Source organism: Mya arenaria, chromosome 1 (assembly GCF_026914265.1).
Source record: "Mya arenaria isolate MELC-2E11 chromosome 1, ASM2691426v1".
NCBI lineage: Eukaryota > Metazoa > Mollusca > Bivalvia > Myida > Myidae > Mya > Mya arenaria.
In genome coordinates, this window is record NC_069122.1 from 20245136 (window position 1) to 20268130 (window position 22995).

Here is a 22995-nt window from a genome sequence, read left to right on the forward strand (position 1 = left end):
TGAAATGGTCATTTAATGGTTCGGTCGTTTTATCGAATAAATATTACTCAGTAGTTATAATATCTGTTTCGAAACGTAGTGCTGTTCTTGCCAGTTTTGACAAGGTATTTTATTGATACTGCACTTTTGTTTGTACTCTTATGATTTACCTACTATTCTTGATCTTAAGATATGTAGCCGTGCGGTTGTTAATAAGATTTCCAACATAAAATTGTAATGCACTTGAAGATATGTATTACTTCTTATGTATTTTTTCCCTTCAAATGCCAATGTTTTATTTCAAACGCTATTTTTGTTATCATTTTAGAAAAAAAATAACCAATTTCAGGAAAGTTCATTAAACACACCAAAAACTTAAACAACATTGCAACTGATATCACGTGTAGAATATAGAGTACATATGGTAAATGACTTTATGTTAGTTTTCTGCATTATTTATACTAAAGGGAGCTTATTTGATCCGCCAATCTAATCACGATATGCACTCAAGTTACACATTTGTTTGAAACTGTATACAATACCTATTTTTTTAATAAATTATATTTTTGTCAATTTCGAGGAATAAGTTAATAGTAAGAGCAGTTGGAGCAAACAACAATGTTTTGTCATTTAGGCTAGACTGTTATAGACAAAAGTGTTATTATTTTTCATTTATGAAGATTCTGAATGTCATCATTATAGACATGTTGGCATATGTCATGCTTTTGCGCTTCAGCGTCTTGACGGATTGTTTAAACAAAACATGATTAAAAGGGAAAAGGAATACTTTTTCGATCATTGCGTTCTCGGAAGGCCTAAACACAAGACGTGTACTAGTCAAAATAGAGCGACCTTACGTCGCTATTCATTTATACGACGCGTTTTCTGGTTATCAATTACAAATTTCTCTAGTATCAGATTATGTTTTAGTTCTTATATTATGACAGATAAGTTTAAAATTTTCACATGCTTCTGTATCACCTTTAAACTTATTGTTATCACTAATTTTTAACCACGAGTTATATCATACAGTTTAATACATTAGATAAAATGAACGAACAAATACATCCGTAATTTAATCTCTGTACTAACGTTATTTCACCTGGCTACAGCGATCTTTGCCTCTATAACTAAAACTAATATGGCATGCTCTCAAAATGTAGCAAAATGAACCAATTTACAGAAAACTGGATGGTAAATTGAGAAACACTTTTATTTTAGATTGTCATTTTTTCTTAAATTGGGGATTTGCAAAGTCATTCAGAAACATGAAAAAGCAATTATTTTTCAAGAAATCAAAAACGGAAAGCATGGCAAATGTCTTTGATGGAGAAATGATTACCGACACGCTATCATTTGTTTGAGATTACATACATTTTTATTCCCTACGCAAAAGCGTCATGTTTTACCATTACTTAACAAATGTTAATCGGACGCGGTCTTTGCCAAAGTTTGAATGAAAGATGTAGTTCTACATCAATTCCGCTCATAAATGGCACAGGGTAGATTTTAAATACACAGAACAATAACACACCCCTACACAAACAACACACAACATATATAATGTACAGAACTAGAATTGTCGATCGAGGATTGTTGGAGTACAGCCTTGAAACGGTCAGCAAAATGTAATTGCACTGGGGATTTAAACTAGTTTCCTTAAACAACCTCACACTAATCCCAACTCTCCCGAAGAAACATGGATGGCATTTCCTATTCAAGTATGCATTAATTTGAGCAAATTTAAGAATATAACAAATGCTAATAAAAAGTAATAGATAAACGCAAAGTTCTTCTATAACAGGGACCAAACTCTATCTGCAAATATAATAATACACTTAAGAGCACCTAATGCAAACTTTTTTAAGGTAGTATGCTTATGTTTGAAACATTAAGAATCCAGTCTGCCACAGTGATGTTTCGCGTGTCTACATCGAAGTTTAGACGCTGTTAATGCCAAGACATTTGCGTTGACGATGTTTAAAATGAATGTTAACAAGTACTTCAGAGCACAATTTCTCAACACTTTCGTATCATAATTGTCTTACACTATTGGAGACAACCTTGAATAATTATGTTTACCCGACACAAGTGAGAAATACTTTTACAATTTGTTCTTGGCGACTTGATCTATTTCTGATTTGTTTATTATTCTTGCAATTGTCAGAAGTGCACATTCTTTCTTAAATGGATGTACACCTACAGTAACAATTTCCTGTGAAATGCTTATTTTTGTAACAGAAAGGAACAATATCATTATTAAGAGACCAGACTGTCATGTGATGAAGGGCGGAATGATAATGATGAGATTGTAACCACAACCCATTCTCCCATTGATGTCCGATTACTCCATCATTTTCTCCCCTGCAGTGGTTTAACAAATACTAGTAAACGACTTTGATTGTCTGCATACCGAATACTAAGTTTCGTTTATTTGCGCACCACTAACTACCCTCTTGCAACGGAGTAAATTCCGCTGAATAACCCTTTCAAATGGTTTAAGTCTGAAATAAGGTCAGACTCAAATACATAACAAAGAAAGTGTCACGGTTAAAGATCTTTCCAAGAGCACTTATCTTTTTTGCTCGTTTTGAGATTAGAATAACATCGGCTGGGGAAACATTTCGTCGAAAAAATGGCCATCCCGTGGACTGTGTAGATTAAGTCTATAGGTAGGCCAATGCTTATCAACATTTTGTCAAGGAAGAAGTAGAATACCTTGTGACGGATTCACTGAAACAAACTCATGTACTTGACTAACTTAGACTGGGCAATAGTCTATCGGGAAAGGAGAACATTTTCAATTCACAGTTTCCTATGACAATAAGGGTACAGATTTCATTCTCTATCTGGCCTTAAGATATAATCGATGGTAGCAGAGAACAAAGAAACGTTGTCACACGATCAATTCGTTTAAAAAAAGGTTCCCAAAGTTGCCTGCCAACTCCATCGTAAGGGTTACTAAACCTCTAATACGGACGCGTTCATTTGGATGATGTATGAATTACCATTAAATTGCGATCTTATAAATCCAAAATGTTATTAAATTCTTATTAATGACTTACAATGCAACGATCATCATAGCACTATTACGAATTATTGGAAAGAAACAAACCCATCACATGGAAAAAGAGAGTTCTTGGTATCCTGCCTGAGTGTTCGTTTAAAGTCGAAATGCCAATTATTTGATTTGAACGCAACATGAAAGATAAGCCGGTACATTGGCCTGCAAAAGTAATTCAGTGTAACTAGATTTGTTCTTTTGTCAAGATTAATTTGGAGTAAAAAGTACCATTTGACATTGAAGCGCTTCGTATTTGGCAAAGACTGTTACCCGCTTGACGATCAGATTCTGCCTACGACAGTAATATCGATTATGTCGTGTACCGTAATCGCGTTTATTTTCGGGGCGAACCGGTTGGTTCGAACCATTGGGTTGCGAATGCAGTTACGAGTTCTCTCCCTTTCACTTCCGGTTTCAAAATTTCCTAGATTTACTTTCGTTATCTCGCAAAAAAGGTTTTTTAATCCAATTTAATCTTTAATAATCTTCAACAATCGGCTATCATCTAAATTTAATATAGTTTTCAAATTAGTTTTGCAAGCTTTTCATAATGCCAGGCAGGGGTAAAGGCCGGAAACGGGTTAAATCTAACACCGAGCCCGCTCCAAAGAAAACAAAGACAAGAGCGGTACCGCCGACGAAGGAAGGCGAGGTGGCGGAGGTGGTGCGTTTGGTACCGGACGCGGACGAAGCGGAAACGGAGGCCGAAGGTGATAGTATTGGTCCTTATTGATTTTGAGAAAGATTTTAGGGCTAATACATTTGAGCCATTTGGTGCTCTGCCAGAACTGTTAAGGTGCGGTGGGGATGGACTTTCTGCACATATACCTGTCCAGATTTGTGATAAGATCTGGAATAATGAATACGTTAATCTTGCTGTTCTGTTAAAGGGCTCAATTGAGCTCACAGCTATGTACAATGAGGGCGGTGTTATTCGGTTGAATGAGCAGGGGGTCCTGGAGTCCAAAGCGCGGTCATGCACAGACAAAGTGACCAGCATAGAAAAGTGGACAGACGCCTTTAAATAAAGCACGGGAATTATTGGGGTACATGAACACTATAAGGGAATGTGCTGCACGCCAGGCAGGCTTTGCATGGCGTACCTTTGATGATCAGTTCCGTCTGCGGCAGGCTATGTTTCCACAGCCATGGGATAAGATAAACCCTGATTTGTGGCTGAGGATCATGTCAATGCCTCAGCCCCTGCAAACATATAGACAACCATCTAATCCTTCTTTGGGCAATGCTAAAATGCCTTCTTGCCTTGATTTCAACAGGGGGTACTCTGGGGGAATCCCTGTAGATTTGCGCACAAATGTTCTATATGCATGTCGCCACGTCATGGCAAGTCAGGTTGTTCTCTCGCCATCAGTACCACTGGTGCCAGTCCAGATAATTTTGACCAGATGGGAAACATGAACAGTAATAATTTTCGTTCCAAATACAGGATTAGGGGCCAGCAAGGCAGGAGAACCTTTGGACAAGTGTATGGCCAGCGAGGGTCTTACAATCGTCAGTAGTAATCATGCGTATATTCCAGGTATTTTGTCCTAAGCGCCCTCCCCAATTCACATACAACAATTACAAATCGAACTGCATGGTTATCCAAGCGATCAGGCTAAAGTCATACTTGATGGTTTTACATTTGGTTTTCCTTTGTATTACAGCGGTCCTAGGCAATCCTCATTTGCAACTAACCTTAAGTCTGCAAACTTGAATCGGGGCATAATTTTAGAAAAAAATGCGAAAGAAGTTGCTGCAGGTCGTGTAGCAGGCCCATTTGTTTCAAGTCCAATTTCGAATCTTCGGTTGTCACCATCTGTCTTATCCAGTTGGTAATTCTGTTAACGATTTTATTGACCCAGCCCTTTGCTCGGTCCAGTACACAAATTTTGACAAGGCCGTTGAAATGATACAAGATCTGGGACAAGGGGCAATGCTTTTCAAAATGGATATTAAGAGTGCATTCAGACTTTTGCCGGTTCATCCAAATGACTTTGATTTGCTTGGGTTCCATTTTGGGGGTAAAATTTATTTTGATAAATGCCTGCCATTCGGTTGTAGCATTTCTTGCAGTACCTTTGAAATATTTGCCAATTTTTTTAGAATTTTGTGTGCGTAGAAAAGCATCGAGTGAGAATTTATTACATTACCTTGAAGATTTTCTGGGTGGGGGCAGATGTGATACTACCGAATGTCAGCATCTGATGTCTGTATTTGTTAAGTGTATGGCAAATTTGGGGGTACCATTGGCAGACGAGAACACAGAGGGTCCAGTAACTGTTCTTTGTTTTCTGGGTTTAGAGCTTGATTCAGACGAACTTGTTGTACGCATGCCTCTGGAGAAAATAAAGGACATTGTTAAAAAATTAGAATCTGTTGTAGCAAAATCGAGGGTAAAGTTGCGGGAAATGCAGTCGCTCATTGCTGCTTTGAATTTCGCCTGTAGAGCAATTCTTCCAGGTCGTCCTTTTTGCCGTAGGCTCATCAATTCCATATGTGGATTGTCAAAGCCGCATCATCATCTCCGGGTTACAAGAGCAATCAAGGCCGATCTGGAAATGTGGTTGATTTTCTTCAGCAAGTATCACGGAATTTTTATGTTTCATGATCGTTTTTGGTGCTGTAATGCAGACGTTGAACTTTTCACGGACAGTGCAGGTGGCAAAGGCTTGGGCTTTGGTGTGTATTTTAAGGGCAACTGGTGCTATGATGCGTGGCCTGATAGTTGGGATGAGAAGGAGTTAACAAAAGACATTACGCTTTTAGAAATATTCCCAATGCTGGTGGCCATTAGGTTATGGGGTGCCCAGCTGCAAAGCAAGAAAATTCAATTCAATTGTGATAATCTGTTGTGGCGGTCATAAACACTATGACCTCCAAAAATGTTCATGTAATGGTGGTTTTAAGAAGTATTACACTTGAGTGTTTGGCACATAATATCGTGATCAGAGCTGCGCATCTCCCTGGTACAAAAACTTATTATGTGACTCTTTATCTCGTTTACAGATCAGGCGGTTCAAAGAGTTGGCTCCAAGGGCCAATCCAGAACCAGAGCCGGTCCCAGCTCAAATATGGTGCATATTCACCACACAGCAACACAATTAATAGCTGCTAGTATTTCATGCAACACGACCTACTAATCATATAGTTCTTTTCAGCCAGATGTTTTGAGCAACATTATGCCTCTTCGACAATTTCTGTATATCTTGCCGGTCTTAGTTTTTATCATAAGTTACATGGTTGGGCAGACCCATGTAGCGCATTTGTAGTTAGGAAGATGTTAGAGGGTTGTCGTCGGTCATGCAAAAGGCCCGACACCAGGGGCCCAATCACGCAGTCCATATTGTCGAAGATACACACCGCTTTGGGCAGTGTTTGTTATTCGCATTTTGAGACAACCTTATTTAGGGCAGCGTATGTCTTGGCTTATTTTGGTTTATTTAGAGTAAGCGAGCTGGCGTTATCGGGTACGTCACCAGATCCACTTCGCAGGAGCGATCTTTTATTTGAAGGCGACAACAGAGCCTTATTGGTTACGGTCAGGGCATGCAAAACTAGCAGGACACCTATGACCAAGAGGATCCCGAAGGAGAGGGCCAACCTTTGTCCAGTAAAGTTGATGCTGGATTATATATTTTGGTAGGACCATGTGGTGATGGTTTCTTGTTCCTCCATCAGAACGGGCGGCCACTAACTAGGGCTCAATTCTCAGGGGTCCTCACCAAAACCATCACGAAAGTGCATTTATCCTATGCTAATTACAAATCGCATAGTTTCCGCATTGGTCGAGCCACACAGTTAGCGTTGGATGGTGTTCCCGATAGTGAGATAAAACGGATGGGGAGGTGGACTTCCGACTCTTATAAAACATATATCCGTACAGAGAACTTACCTAATTAAATGATGTTCTTACAGATATATGGATAATTGGCGACTCACTGGTGGCTTGCGCGGGTCAGGCCCATAATGGGTCAGGTGGACGCTGTCTGAAGGTCGATAGCTTTAATATACAGTGGCTGGGGTCCCCTGTGATGCGATGGAAAGATTTGTTGCCAAAATTTCAACTGAAGACCATGTCAAGCAAGGCACCGCGCATTATTGTGATCAATTTGGGCGGCAATAATCTGTCATCTATGGAGCTAGGTGAATTCAAAGCGCATGTCTTTTCAGATTTAAAGTATATACGTAGCGTTTTCCCTACTGCATTATTAGCTTGGTTTGATATCCTCCCAATGTTGCATTGGAGGGGGGTGGATGATGCATCTGCGAAACCAATGGATTTAAAGAGAAAACGTGCAAATCGTTTGGATCAACAGGCTGTTTGTTGCAGTCATAGTGGTCGGATAGTTGTCTCAAATATTGATCGCAGAACGCCTGGTTTCTACTCTTGTGACGGTGTCCACCTGTCCCAAGTTGGTTGTCGGATGTATCTTGTCACATTGCAGGCAGCTTTAATCAAGTTCCTCAATGATCCTTCTGCAGTCAAATATGTTGAAATTTAGATTAGAATTTTGGGGGACAAATTTGTTTAGAAGTGCTCACACAAATTTGCTGTGGCGGAAAATTCTAGGCGGCATGCTTCTGACTTGTGTTGCCATTCATATGATGGTCTAAACTATGGATAAACCTAGCAAGATCAATCATTCTAGTAATTTATTTAAGGATTTATCTCCTTTGACCATGGAGTTGAACCTGGGTTGGGAGGATGGATCGTGCAGGTTATTGGCGAAATATATCCATTAAATGCTGTTGGTTACAATTGCAAAAATTGGAATGTAATTAGGGGCCAGGGTTAAGCCCGAATAGTTTAACACTAGGTTTCTCCCGTGTATCCCCTAATTTTTGGCTATTAGGAATTTGCGGAATTTGAAGTTTGCGGAAATTGGGAAGGATATGGATAAAGGATATATTTACGCAAAACTTTATCGTAACCACAGCATTAGGCATTAGTTTTATTTGGTTAACACATGTCGTTGGCGTGCCGCTTTGGGGTTTTCCTCCTATTCTCTGACTATGGCATAACCTAGCAGAGTAACATTGTGATCAAATATCTCCACATTATAGTTTCTATGATTTTTTCCTTTGTATCGATTTACTATTTTTATGTGCAATACAAACATAATATGTTTGTAATAGAATGTGCCATGCCAGTATTATGAACATTACAGTATTTTTGTATGATGTCTATAAAATATATATTTCTAATCAATTAATTGTTTTATGGAAAATGTGAATAAATATATGTCTAGTTAATTTGTGGTATTTCTCATGTCGTAAAATAAACGGCATTACAAAATTTAAATTGTCATGAAACATGTAAAATAAAAACATCATAATCTTGTTTTCTTTGTTTGTATACATTTTGGTTTCATAAATAGTACAATAAATTACAATCCAACCACTTGACTGTGCGCTTTTTAACTACACACTGATCAAATGAGACACACAGTGCGATAAGATAAAGTACACAAAATAACAAACTAGCATATGACGAATGGTTTCAAATTAAACGACATAAAAAAACTGAAATAAAAATATCCTCCTACAATTATGGCAAATACAAACGTTAAACTGAGGTAGATTCCTATAAACGTATGTGTATGCGATGATCTACTAATCAATGTTTTCTATGAAACGATATCAACTTAGTATTTTGGATCAAAACGCCTTGCTCGATATTTCCCGATTCATTAGTATTTTCGATCAAAACGCCTTGCTCGATAATTCCCGATTCAAAATGTTATGTTTTTTTTATAAATGGGCGAATCTTTGTTTGGCAACATGCAAAGAACAGACTTTGTTGCAATATTGGTAAATGAATATTTCAATTGAACCTAAACACAATTTAGCAAATACTGGATTCTATTTGGAGATGTCAACAGAAACGTATATCAGAAATAGCAATTGTTCTGTTTTACCTTGCTCCAATTAGATATGCTATCTGAAAAGAATAATTAACCTGATGTGGAATTTGGGGTGGTTTGGAAACCAAATCACTTTCAGAAATAGTTCTTTTTAATTTCTGAAACATCTTTATTGATCAGTTGGCTCTCGAGATAACATTGAATTCTACTGTTTCACGCCCCCTCCCCCCAACACAGTATATGGGGAAAAAGTTCCTCTTTTGTAATAATCATTTAACACATTTAGGAAAACACAACGATATACAAGCACGAACAATGCAATGATATTGTTAAAATGTAATTCAAATATATCAAGCATGTTCAGCCATTTTTGAAATCACAAACCATTTCGCTTCAAAACCTATAAAGATGGGAGCAGTCACTGTCATATGATAATAAGTAGGAAAAAGGCATGTGGCAGTGATGTAACCTGTGCCAGTGAGTAATCACTTCCAATTTCCCCGAAATATAATGGGTAACATGATAGATTTTGTGACTTACAGCAGGTGTTTACACAAATACGTTCCTTTTCCCACCTCTTTTTGCCGTAATCGTGAGTGACGTACTATTTATGATAGTGCAATATTGCCCCTCTTTGTATTGCCATACCGGTGTAAATTGTACTTGAATTGGTTGCTCCTTGAGGTGTTGACAGTGCATCTCTTATCATCGTTCATGATTTCAATGAAAAAAAAACACAACAACTAATTTTCACAGTACATGCCATTTGCCGAAATATAAATGAAGACCACGACGCAAGTGGGGCAACACATAACTTGGATTATAACGTCAGGTCTTTAAAATATTGACGATGATACTGAGGGAAGGTATACGTTACACTACATAAGTAAATACAACGTCAACATACAACAAAGACATATACCATATGCTTTGAAATATATTCATCAAGAAATGTTGGGGTTACCGCATAGTCTTATTAGCAACTATATGGACTAAATGGTCAAACATCTATTTCGTCAAGGCAAATACGTTCAGCCAACAGCTTAAGCATCTCCGTCCACAGTGTAGTTCGATATTGTCTTATCGTTTGAAATATTTAACATGACTAAATCATTCATGAACATTGAATTCCGCCTTAACCGGTGCCAGGAAGCGTTATTACTGTACTGTTGCAACTACTATTCCTGTAAATATAACCGAGACCCTTGTGAACCTCACTTTGATGTATTTACTCCAAAAAGGTGTTTTTTAAAAAAAAAAAAAATATTTATACGGAATTAAATTTGTTTAGCACTTTATGTAATGTATCACTATCTTGAACATGTAGAATAAAAGTATTCTTTAATTCAAAGGACAACACAATACAATGCAATTTCTTTCACGTTTACATTTAGTATGTTTATAAAAAACGGGTTATTTTTTCGGAACAAACGACATTTAATGATATAGGGACCTTATAAAATTTGAACTATCTGCAGGGCAAGCGATGAATACCTCTATTTTTAAAGATTATTGAATAGACTATGTAAGAGCAATTTTACATTTTTCTTGAACCGTATTATTATCATGGCAGATTATCGGAGGAGGGGAAACAAAGACGAATACTATGAAGGCGGAATGTTTCCAACGTATTGGAAGTCGCGCCTCAACATCATTGGGATGTCTGAAAGGCTTTAGGCTTCACGGAAGCATTTGCTTATGTGATTATGCTTCCATTGAACATGCGGGGACATGGAAAAGACCGAGAAGAGTGTAACTAGTGTTGGATTGCCGTGAAGCCAGTGAATTATTATATCGGAGATAAAATACGGTTGGATCATAGATTGTTGCGTAACAGAATTTCAACATTAATTCAGAGGTTAGCACATTCATAACAATGAACTATTTATAAAAATGCTTTAAAGAACAAAACGTGCTTCTGATACAAACAATTTAGTAGACAAATACATAACAATAGTTTTTATATCACAAAGATATATATTCTATTTAGGCGTAATCAAAGCGATCCGATTATAAAAATTAAAGATCACACTTGCTAAAGTAAGTGCAAATAAACAAAAAATAAAGGAATAAACTTTTAATTATTTATAACATTAATAAAATATATATATAAAAAAGGTAAGGAAAAAATATTAAAAAATTTAATAAATGTAGAACTGAATGAATGACTGAATGAATGACTGACTGACAATGAATGAATGAATGAATGAATGAATGAATGAATGAATGAATGAATGAATGAATGAATGAATGAATGAATGAATGAATGAATGAATGAATGAATGAATGAATGAATGAATGAATGCATGAATGAATGAATGAATGAATGAATGAATGAATGAATGAATGAATGAATGAATGAATGAATGAATGAATGGATGGATGGATGGATGGATGGATGGATGGATGGATGGATGGATGGATGGATGGATGGATGGATGGATGGATTAATTAATTAATTAATTAATAAAATTAATTAATCAACAAACATGTCTTATTAAACCAGGGTTTATCTGTTCTAGTAAATTAATAGGTGAAGTCATTAAGCACTCTCTGTTTAATAGCTGCACATTCAATAGCATACATATTTGTTTGTTACGCAGGCGTTTTCCTGTGAAAATATAACTCTCATTTTCGTTAGTATGCAAGATTAAATAATCCTGAAAATACCAAACATATCTGACAAGGCCATATGGTGTAACATTATTATAGCATGCGTATCGACAATTGATACAGACGTTCAACAGGTACTAAGAATTTATGTCAAACCTGTGCTGTAAATATTTGAACGAAGAGGAGAACATTAATTCCTTCGGGAATTCTGTTTAAACTGGATCCGATGATCTATTACTGCTAAATCGCTTGTTTCAAATACCGTTGATTACTCGAATTCTTGAAATTTCAAAGGGATCATCAATTGAGATATTTTTACAATGAATGCGGAAGTTCTTGCGGTTTTAAATGTTATCCTAACCGATATTAACTGATATTTCTGGGCGAGATAAATAAAAAAACTGAAAGGCGTTTTCAAGTAAAATGATTAACAACTACATTTGTATTTTCAGAATGTTAATTCGCTTGGACCGTTTCATGTATATTTTGGTCGTTTTGGCCTATAATTCTTACTCGAGTCTCTGTATTCAGCACGAAGCCCCACGCATATATCAAAACTCAGAGGTACCGACATCGCACCAAAACTTTCAGGTAGCATAGTTTTATCCGATTGCTTCAGATTGGATCAAGTGAAATTGAAAATGTGCTTTAAAAATAAACAGTTGCCGATGTGTTTTATCGACCGGTTCACACAAAATGTTATAAAATTTTGATTCAGTATCTAATGATTAAGACTAAGTGCTATTCTAAAAACTATGGTCTATTTGGACAAAATAATGATAGCAACAGCTAGTTATATAACAGTTTACAATTTAATATCATCATAAAGTAAGTTTTGGTTGGCCTCGAAACTGGGACCAGCTAAGTGTGATCACCTAAAAACACTTCCTTGCCTACTAACAATTCATCTCAATTTAATGCTTATTTGGGTTTCTTTTAGATACAGATGAAAGAGCTTCGCAACTTAGCCATTATAAAAGCCGACATACTGAGGCGCTTAGGGATCATGGATCCTCCAATGCGTCCAACTGCTCCTCCTCTCACCACCAAACCCCCACAAAGGTCAAAGGTGATGGCTTTAAGATCATGCGATATCACCAGAATTCTCTCAGAAGTACCAGATATAAACTACATATAATATGCAACGTTTGAATGATATTTTAATGAAAGGTATGTATGTAGCAGGAAACCATATCATTTAGTCACGATATCATTTTTGTAAACACAGAATCTGGATATATGCATGTAAAATGTTTTGTTGACGGCTAATTAGTTATCCATTTAGTAGGATAGTCGCCCTAAAAGCAACAGTGGCTTATAAAGTAATAAAATAAAACGGTTGACTGATACGGACGGTGATTTAAATGTCACTTCGAATAGTACGTTTTGGAATTCTGAATTTTATCAGTATCAAATAATAAATGTCACTCATTGTTACAATCGAACAATTTACTCTGATTTTCTTTATTCTCAGCTACGGCCGCAGACACTCACACCATTCAGTTTGAGCTATCCGGCATTTTGTCCGATAATCAAACGGTTATAGACAAGGTAAATTTAATCGTGAGACTCAAATACAAGAAGAAAAGAAATCAAAACCGTTTGGATTTTCAGTCGGTCAAATCATCGGATAAAAGCAACATTGATTTGACAAAGAAGAGAAAAAAGGACAGACGTCGAAGGCGATTTTTGGAAATCAAGCTTACGGTTTCCAATGTGACGCACGATGGAAAACAAGGGACTGTACTCACATCGGTGAAATCTCGCCTCAAAAAGACAAAGACCCTCCAGTTAACGTTACACCCGTCAATTCTTGTAAACGCACTTATTTCTGACAGCCAAACACTAAAGTTGCATATTGTCTGCGGCGGGTGCGGGCGTCGAGCTTCCCTGATTCTTCTACACAAACACAAAAAGCGAAAACGGGCAAAAGGCAATCACACAGCAAGATTGTTACACAAACGACGTCCAGTTTTATTCATACAAACTCATAAAAGTGTGCCTAGTTGACCATTATGGTCTGATTGTAGAAGAAAGTTTGCTCATCTCCATTACGTTTAATTCATTTATAAGGTTTAAAACATGCTGCCAACGGAAACTTTATTTTACTTGACCTTTAAATCGAAAACTTGTAAGACAGAAATCAAATTGAAAGCATCGATACTGAAAGGTCATATTGAAATGTCAACAATTTAAGAAATATATAAATTGAAAGGGACGTAAAAATGGTGGTGATTTCTAGATTGTATTTGGTTAGGTTAAGTTTTTAAAATTGCAGTTCCTTATGAAATATTCAAAGTTGTTGGCCACAACTGAAAATATAAGGCAAACACCGTTATATTCAGGATAATGATTTTAAGAATGCAGTCGCATAACTGTATTACCTTTATGTTTAAATGATTTACTGTTACTATTTTGATATTCATGCAAAGGATATGTGATGATATTCAGATTTGTCAACGTTTTTTTTATGAAGCATTACTACTTTGTTTTGAACGAAACTGTTATGCTGGTCTTTTATTGATCACAGTGGTGTGTTATTGCCAGATAAAGATGTTATATTGTTAAAAGTTATATTGTATAGAAATAAAATTTAAAAGAATTAGAAACAGTCAACGTCAGTGAGAGTTTAAACATTATCATTGAAAAAAGTTAATCGAGAAAGTGAATGGTAAGTTTTAAAGTGACACTCTTATTCAAAATCAATACATACACATGTATTACAAACATAAATTTTGGATGATAAACCTTTAACTAATTCCTTTAATGGAAAATATAAATTACTGATTAATACTGAACAAAATTCTAACCGTGTATTTAATAGCTGAAAACGCAAAAATAGTAAATATTTGGTGAATGTTAAAATATTTATTGTGATCAACTATCGACTTATAACGTAGAAATATCGTGTTTTCTGCATATTTCTCCAAGCTTACTCGGCCTCATTCATAAGAATAATTGTTAACGAGATTAATTCATCTTTTTAATATATTTAAACAATTGTTTTAGTTGTGGTACATTTTGTTTGGTAGTAAGAGTGCATCTTTAAGAATAGAATAATATGTCGTGTCGTTTTTTCTATGTACTCATGTTCACGTATAAAAAATAACTATTCATTTACCAAACTATGTAAGGCGAACGGTGTACATTGTATTGAACCTCGTACGCCATATCAAAAGATAACAAAAACAACAGTTTTACGTTCAATTCACTGTCTGTGCGATGATTTATTAATTTAATAAATAACCATGTTACACCATAAGTAAATTAAATTTCAGTGATCACCAGACCTGTCTTACCATCTAAATTATCTTATCACAATTTAGTTATAAAAATACATGTTTGAAACTTGGCTAACATATAAAACTTTTATATAATATATCTTATAATAACACTGTGTATTTCGATACAAGAAACAAGCTGGACACCAATGAACTATAGGTATTAAACTCATGATTATCTTCCCCAATTATATACAGGTATACAACTATCAAACATAATTACCCAAATTGTTAAAACAGTATCACCACAAGCGAAATATATCCCCTACAATTGGTTAATGTATTACAAATTGCCATAATTAAATCATAATATAAGGAAACATGTATGCAAATATGCAAAGTTGTTGCTTGATCCGATGCATTTTATTGTGATCCTAATTTAAGGAGTCATGTAACACATTTAACTAATGCATATTCAACTCCTGTGTCTCTTGAAATGCCATCTTGAAATTTCGGAAACTCCCGAACTTGGTATAAATGCTAAGAGTTCATTTTGGCAATTTACAGCAAAATGGAGAGAGCGCAACTCTAACTTGTTTGTTGTTCCAACTTATTTGACCCACTTGCTCCACCCTTAATGTAGTCATGTGGTATATTGGCGCGAAAGTTAAACCACCCAGTCGTTAGTTCCATTAAAAGAGTGTCGGGCGATGGTAAATTATCGTTCCTTTGGCAATACGATATGAAACCAAAACAAAATGATAGATGGTTGAACAACAAATGGAAAAGCACCGAAACATGATTTTCGTTTAGAAATCAAAACATTTTTGATATTTAGATTATTGAAACTACCTAGGTACATTTGTATAGTTCAGAACTTATATGAGATTAGAGTGTTGTTTTTGTTCATTATGCTCAACAAAAGACATGTTGGTACTGACTTTGCTTGATCAGTTGTATATTATTAAGAGGATATTAAAGGAAGAAACGTAAACACTTAAAGTGATACTCGTATTTAAAATCAATACATACACATGTATAACAAACATAAATTTTGAGTGATAAACCTTTAACTATTTAATTAAAATGCATTTATTAATTACTGATTAAAGATTTAAACCGTGTACCAAATAGCTGAACTGCACAAATATTAAATGACTGATGGATCCTTAAAGATTTACAGTGATCATCTATCGTCGCCTTTCGTTAAACGGTATCCTACATAAAACATTATTTTTGATATTAATTCAGCATTTTCGGTAAATTAATACAATTGAATTAATTGTTGTTCATTTTATTTGGGAGTAAGAAAAAATATTATGAAGGGCAAAACTCAACCCGTACCATAAAACTCACGTCATAGTAATACTATTGTGTATCTTATGTTTTTGTCGGTTTTTCAAGGGTACGATGCTGCTGGTGCCGTCCGACACGACAAAGAAGTCAAAGACGCCACAGACATTTAATTAATTACCATAAAAGTTAGCACATCGTTTCCTTTTGACAAACTGGCTTTTCAAGCTGTATACAATATCCAAGTGTAAGAATGAAACAATACTTGGATATAGATTTAGACACGTATTTAATTGACTTCTGTTGTGTGGTGTGTGGAGTATCGTTGTTGGTGTTTCTGGGAGGTGGCGGGGTGTACGTTAGAGCTTCTCTGGTTCTGAAACGTGCACCATTATATAACTCTGTCACACGTCCCTAACGGAAAACAATTAATAAATTTAGTTTTGAGGCGAGGAATCGAATATTGTTCATGTGGCATTTAAGTGTGTTTCCAGTAGACTATGGAAACGCCATATAAGTCAATATTATGGACATACACAAATGACTGCATGCAGAGTGTAGATCCGTTATTTATAAAGTGTAATCCGATTGACTACATCGTTCCTATAACTTTGAAAGAATATACACCTACAGTCAATTAATCCTAAGCATTGCTGATTTTGCAAATGTGGAATGTTGAAAATGTCGAAATGTGAAATATTTCGAACAATCCGGCCGCATCGGTCAGGAATAATTACAACTTACGTAAAATACAAATTATTTGAGGACAACATAATTTTAAAAGAAGCTTTAATTGGTAAGTAATGCTGTTACCACGCATGCAGAAATTCCAAAATATGAGTGTAACTGACTGTATAGCTACTTTGTGCCTTTTTCAGACACGCGCGATATTTTAAGAATGTGAAACATGCAAACCTTGAACTAAACCCAAACTGATAAAACATACAGTTTATGACTCTTAACAAGATAAACCATCTGATTATTGTCTAAGTATATATCACTTCTTGAAATACTTCGTTTTATTGTTGTTTATTGTTATTGTTATTGTTTTATGTTAAAATGCCAAAAGTTCTCTTTGTAAACGCATATAAAGTTTAACAGGTACTCAAAGTTCTGCACAAATGCTTCGACAATAATTCCCCTGTCGTGATACACGTGGATTGCAGTTTAGAATTATTTGAAAACGCAAACGTCGGAGTCTTTTTTCAACAAACCTAAATGCATCCGTTAATAACATAGCATTCATATTTGGGACGACCCCTTTCAGTGGACGACACTATTAAAATTGAAAACAAATAAAAACTAAGTATTAATAAACTATGTAAGACGAAACATGACGTTTTCTTTCTTTCGAAATGCTGTGATTTCAATCCGCATTTTTGTGTGAAATACTCGTATGATATATTAGATATGATGAGTTCAAATACAATCAACGGTATGTCTCTTCTTTAAAGTTAATTGGAAGACAAGACTAGAAAAACAAGGTGGATGTATTCAGAACAAAGTGCCATTATCGATAGTTCCTGATAACGTGTTTCAATGATAACATGTCTGACATTTCCATTAAAATTTCGATTAAGTGCTACATAATACTAACCGTGTCATGTTGTTTATAATCTGACAAACTATCTGATGGTATCTGAATACGTAGTTATGGTTGCCCATTCAGAAATCTGCAAAAATATCCAATCTATATCTCCTAAAATACTTTTTTGTTAGAACCAAAATACGAGAAACAATATTAGAATAGCAAAGATGTAATATAAATCACAAACAAAACAATACAATAATTGTTAGTCTGCTTCAGAAATGCAGCGCTGTGACTGTTAACGTTTTAAACACCGGGATGATTGCAATCAAAAACGCGGAGTTAGGATGAATTGAAGTGTAACGCAAATGAAACAACATGCACACGTCTAGTAGTAAACTGTTCCTGGGTCGCTTTACTAGTCATTGTTTTTGTGCGAACTTTTGAATATCACACTTATTAAAACCAATTAATCACTTATGCAGCTATGGCTGTCGTTATCGTCAGGGATCTTTTGATGTGTTAAATCATAAACAAGCTTGCGATCCAAAATTAACGCTGTCAGAATAAAGACAGATACAATATACTAACAACGTTCATCAAATTATTCCGCTCAAATTAAAGTGACTCGCTCAGTTTTTGGACCAAAATAAGTTTCCCCGTAAATGCATCTGAAAACATTTAATAATCGTTTTACTCGATGAAATTCATATTGCATAAAATAGAAAACCGACGGCACTAGGCAACTAGGACTTATAAAAACTAACAATTGATATCGTTGTGTACAAAGCATTTATGGGTTGGTATAGCAAACCTTAACAATATTTGAACAAATTAGCAAATCAAATGACAGACGCCAGCTTACAGAACAGAACAGAACATAATCTTTATTTAACTTAAGCATATATAGCTCATCGTTACAAACACAAAAACAAATGTACATTTTAAATATAGCACGCATGGAAGAACAATTGAATAATTTTGCAAAACAAATATACATTTTGAATATTGAATATTGCATGCATGGAAGAACAATTGAATAATTTTGCAATATATTATTTATTAATTCAAGTTATACAATATCGTGCAAAACTACAGCTAATTTAGTACTGTATGTGAGGATGTCTTTAGTGTTAATATATTTATATTCAAGTCTCTTATTTTAATAGCTAAACTTACTAAAAGGGTTTATAATTACAATAAAGTAATGATTTATATTTTATCATACTCCGATTTCTGACATAATATCTAGAACTAGTATATATAATTCTGCCTTATATCATTATACATTGAACAAACTAAAACAAAATGAAATTCATCATCAATATCGTTTAAATTGCACAGTGTACATTTCCCATCTTGTCAATGAATATTATAATGTTTCTCACGTTCATTATTTAAATTATGGGAGAACAATCTAACTTTAGCTAAAATATTTCTATATTTGAAAACTTCGAGTAAAAACAATGTAAGTTGGCATTTTGAATGTTTCCTTCATTTGCTTATTTAAATACAAGGGTGGTAGCACGCCAACATGTGATATACACATCTCGTAATCTCACTATGAGATTAAGAACAAATGCATGAAAATTTACAGCTGCATGCAAACATTTGTTCACACTAGCACTAGGTTTAATTCAGGATTATATATTTTGCCAACCTCTTGCGCAGTTATCTCCCTTGAAAATCAAATACCTCTGCAAACACGTACGAAAAAAGCAGACGCTGAAATGTAAACTGGTACATAAAATAGCATATCATATTTAATATCATTTGTACAGTTTCAGTTATTAACGTTAATGCGTTTACAAATATTCAAAATAGCAGCTAAAAGCATTTATTAACGATTAACATTTAGTTACGTAAGATAACATTTGTAAACGATCAGTTTCTGCCAACCAGACTACTTCAAACTTCATCGGATTTTAATTGTCAGGAAAAACATTAACACTTAATTTATTTTCTTCCTTCATTTTGTGATTTTTGTCTCCGTGAACATTGAATTAATTTGCATTTAAAGGGACATTACAAATTAAATCAGGTTTCTTCATCGTTAAAAAATAATTGAACTGCTCTTGACTCTAGAACATTTTTAATTAATCCTATATTATTGCTACTACCATTACTACTGTTGTTAATACTGCTTCTATTTCAATAACGGCTTCAACTCTTTTTAATAGAAGAAGAAGAAGAAGAAGACTTTATTATGCAAACAAATATGACAAGATCCATAGCATAATAGAATTAACAACAAAGTATAATAATAATATACTGGTACAGCAAGATGTCATCTGGCATAGTAAGTTTACATAATATATTCAAAATAGCAATATGAAACTTATATACTTGAAGGAAAAAAATCATGTCGGGAGAGACAACATGTGTTCGATTCAATTCATATTAGGTAAAAGCACGTCAGTCATATACTAAATGGCGTCTTATTTCAAAAGCCTTAAATGTAAATGTGGCAATTTTTTTTAATTTGACTGAATTTTCACTATTTATCAATTGCATAAACTTGAAGAAACTTGGATTACGCCAAAAGTAGTTGTCTATACTTTTTTTCTGATATCTTTATAACACTCGCATTGCAGAACAAAATGAAATTCATCTTCCAATACCCCGCATTTCATACATTTGCGTTCGTGATATGGTAAACTTTCTGGTCTACGCCACCTTCCGGTTTCCACAGCTAACCTATGTGACGACAAGCGTAATCTAGATAGAGCTTTTCTGTATTTTGCTATGTTTACTAGGTTGAGGTACTCGCTAAACTTAAAACTAAAAATGGTTCTGTAAAACATTGACCTAGATGATTCATGTATAGTTGCATTTAGATTATGGACAAAATTGTCTTGCAATCTTTGTTTAACTAGCAGTAAAAATAATTTCGTACTCCCTACTCCTTGATTTAACCAAGCTTCGTAAAACCCTAACTGGAAAAGTAATACTTGCACTATCGAAGCACAATATATTTTGTTAGGATTTACATCAAGTGAATTTTTTTAACAATAGAAATGTTATAGCAAACTTGACAGTTTGTCGTTTCACCTTCTCGCACCGTTCTCCAGTACACTCACAGTCACAATTTTCCTATGGAATGTTCATTCTTTGTACAGACAGATGTGATGACGTGAACTGTCATTTTGCTGGCATCATGATATGGCATGCATGAGTTTTTTGCTTTTATCTTTCATTCAGGCTGTGTCAAGGACATAAGAGTGCAAATAATGTATTTGCATCTTGTTGCAACAAGTTTCCGTCGATTTCATTTTTTAAATTGTAAAAAACTGTAATGACTTTACTGTTAAGCGTTCATACTGAGAACGTTTATCAATTATACTTGTCGAGTTTTAATACTCGTTTATTTGAAACTAAATGTTTTACCTCACATTTACCAGTTTTATTTATTCCGATACTGCTGTAAGCCGCTGACTAGGGGCGTTGACAGGGTTGTACTTATCATTGGGGTCAATTAACAGTTTCAATTATACTCATACTGCTGTAAGCTGCTGATACGGGGCGTTGACAGTGTGTATTTTTCCTTGAAGTCAATGGACCGTTTCAATAAAACCGAACATTCTACTTCCAAACAATCCAACATCATACACAACTTAAAACCAATCAGTCCCAATCATTGACTCTATATGTAGATAATAATTAAATATTTATAATTCTTGTAATATTTTAGACAAAAATCGATATGTGTTTGCCCTGTAAGTTTGTTTAAATGCGTTAAAATTTACAACTGCAACTTCACGTGATTGAAATTGCGCAATGTATTTTCAACGATATTAACTTCAATTGGATTACTTCTTTAAAAATCGATGAAAATGAAATGAAAAAAGAAAAACAGCAATTCAGAACTATTTAAAATATCCCGAAATAATGATTTGTAAGCATTGATCGCTAAACAGTGTACTACATATATTGCATTAGGAACTGAAGTGGTGATATAAAGGTGAAAAAGGATTTTGTTCCATTCTTACAAAAGATATAAACTACTTCATGCCGAAAGTCATTGAGACGGAATCAGGTCTTTGGAAATGGGATACACAGTGTTTCAAAATTTACTAAGTCTTGAAGGTCGGAAAACTGATTCTAATGAGATGTAATTAACATACAGATTACACCACGAAACTGTTTTGAAATGTGATACTAGTTTATTTAACAGAAACATATCATATCTTGACATCATTAAGAACTAACATTTACGAACATTGTACAGTACGTTACAATTACGTAGATTACTTAATACGTAGATCACGAGGGATTGTACAATTTCAAAACACAATTATGTTGCAGACCATCTTAATAAATGTATCTATACATTATATCTGTCATTGGGAATTAAAGAGAGAAATAATCTTGGACATAGGACGGTAAGCTCTTAATTAGGAACCGTTATGGGAATAAGTTGATAACCAATAGCGATATCGAAACGAAAGTGACGTATCATTAGCGCTATGAATGAGTTTAATCCCGTCAATGCGACAGGAATGTGTTTTTTCTTAAATGCAGACTAGTCAGATGTATGCAACACACACACACACACACACACACACACACACACACACACACACACAGAAACCAAACACAGGTCAACGCATCGCTGCATCCAAATCAACTTTGTCGATATAGAATTAATCTTGAAACTTGGTAAATACAACTAATTGTGGGGTGACCCTTTTCAATGTTTAATTTGCTTTATTTTATTCTTTCATGACACTTAAACAATAATAAAGTGTGACCTTACACATTAATTTCATGCAAGATATATCAACATGCATAAAACAATGAAGCGGGTTCGATTCATGCGGAAAACCTTAGAAAATTAAATAACAATAGATTGACTGACATGGAATGACAGAATAGCATTCTCATTTAGATCATTTTAATGATCGGAATTCATTTCGGTGGCATTTATGATATCCTGAATGCTCTGTTCAAAATAGCAAAATGAAGCGCAATATTTGATATTCAAGATCGTAACGATTGCTCCCTCAATTAATTTCAATCCCTGTATAGTTGAAGTATTTTAGGAATAGTTGAGGACATACCAACATGAATATAGAAACATTGAAATTTGACAACATCTTTTGAATTATTCGTTTCCTCTACCATGCACACTTTCTCACTGCCTTTTGGGTGAGTGTCGTTTTAAAATAACCGATTTTTCATGAAGCGAAGTTTTTGCTTTCCTGTACATTGATGTCAGTTACTTTAGTTTACTTAACAAGGTTTCATTGATAATGGTTTGCAGCTACATATAAAATGAAATTTGTCTTAGATAAATGAAAAATAATGCTAAAATAATGTAACTAAGGTCAACTATACACATTATTTACGAGTTTGTATGAATAGGACTGGACGTCTTTTTGGTAACGATCTTGGTGCACCTGTGCGTTTTGTTGGTATTAGCTTCTTGAG

General features: G+C 34.8%; 1 protein-coding gene across 3 annotated transcripts; it reads left to right on the forward strand.

Moving 5' to 3' along the window:
• Positions 1 to 10560: 10560 nt before the first annotated feature.
• LOC128239437 (uncharacterized) lies at positions 10561 to 14090 on the forward strand. 3 transcript variants are annotated; one of them, XM_052956072.1, is made up of 4 exons: positions 10561 to 10768; positions 11976 to 12114; positions 12464 to 12641; positions 12995 to 14090. In XM_052956072.1, the coding sequence occupies exons 2-4, from the start codon at positions 11977 to 11979 to the stop codon at positions 13531 to 13533; spliced, it is 855 nt and encodes a 284-aa protein (XP_052812032.1). In that variant the 5' UTR covers positions 10561 to 10768; position 11976; the 3' UTR covers positions 13534 to 14090. The 3 variants fall into 3 exon arrangements, 2 of the variants coding, with proteins under 2 accessions (XP_052812032.1, XP_052812039.1); XR_008261884.1 differs by lacking the exon at positions 11976 to 12114 and having other exon boundaries at positions 12464 to 12693; positions 12998 to 13134; XM_052956079.1 differs by lacking the exon at positions 11976 to 12114.
• Positions 14091 to 22995: the final 8905 nt, after the last annotated feature.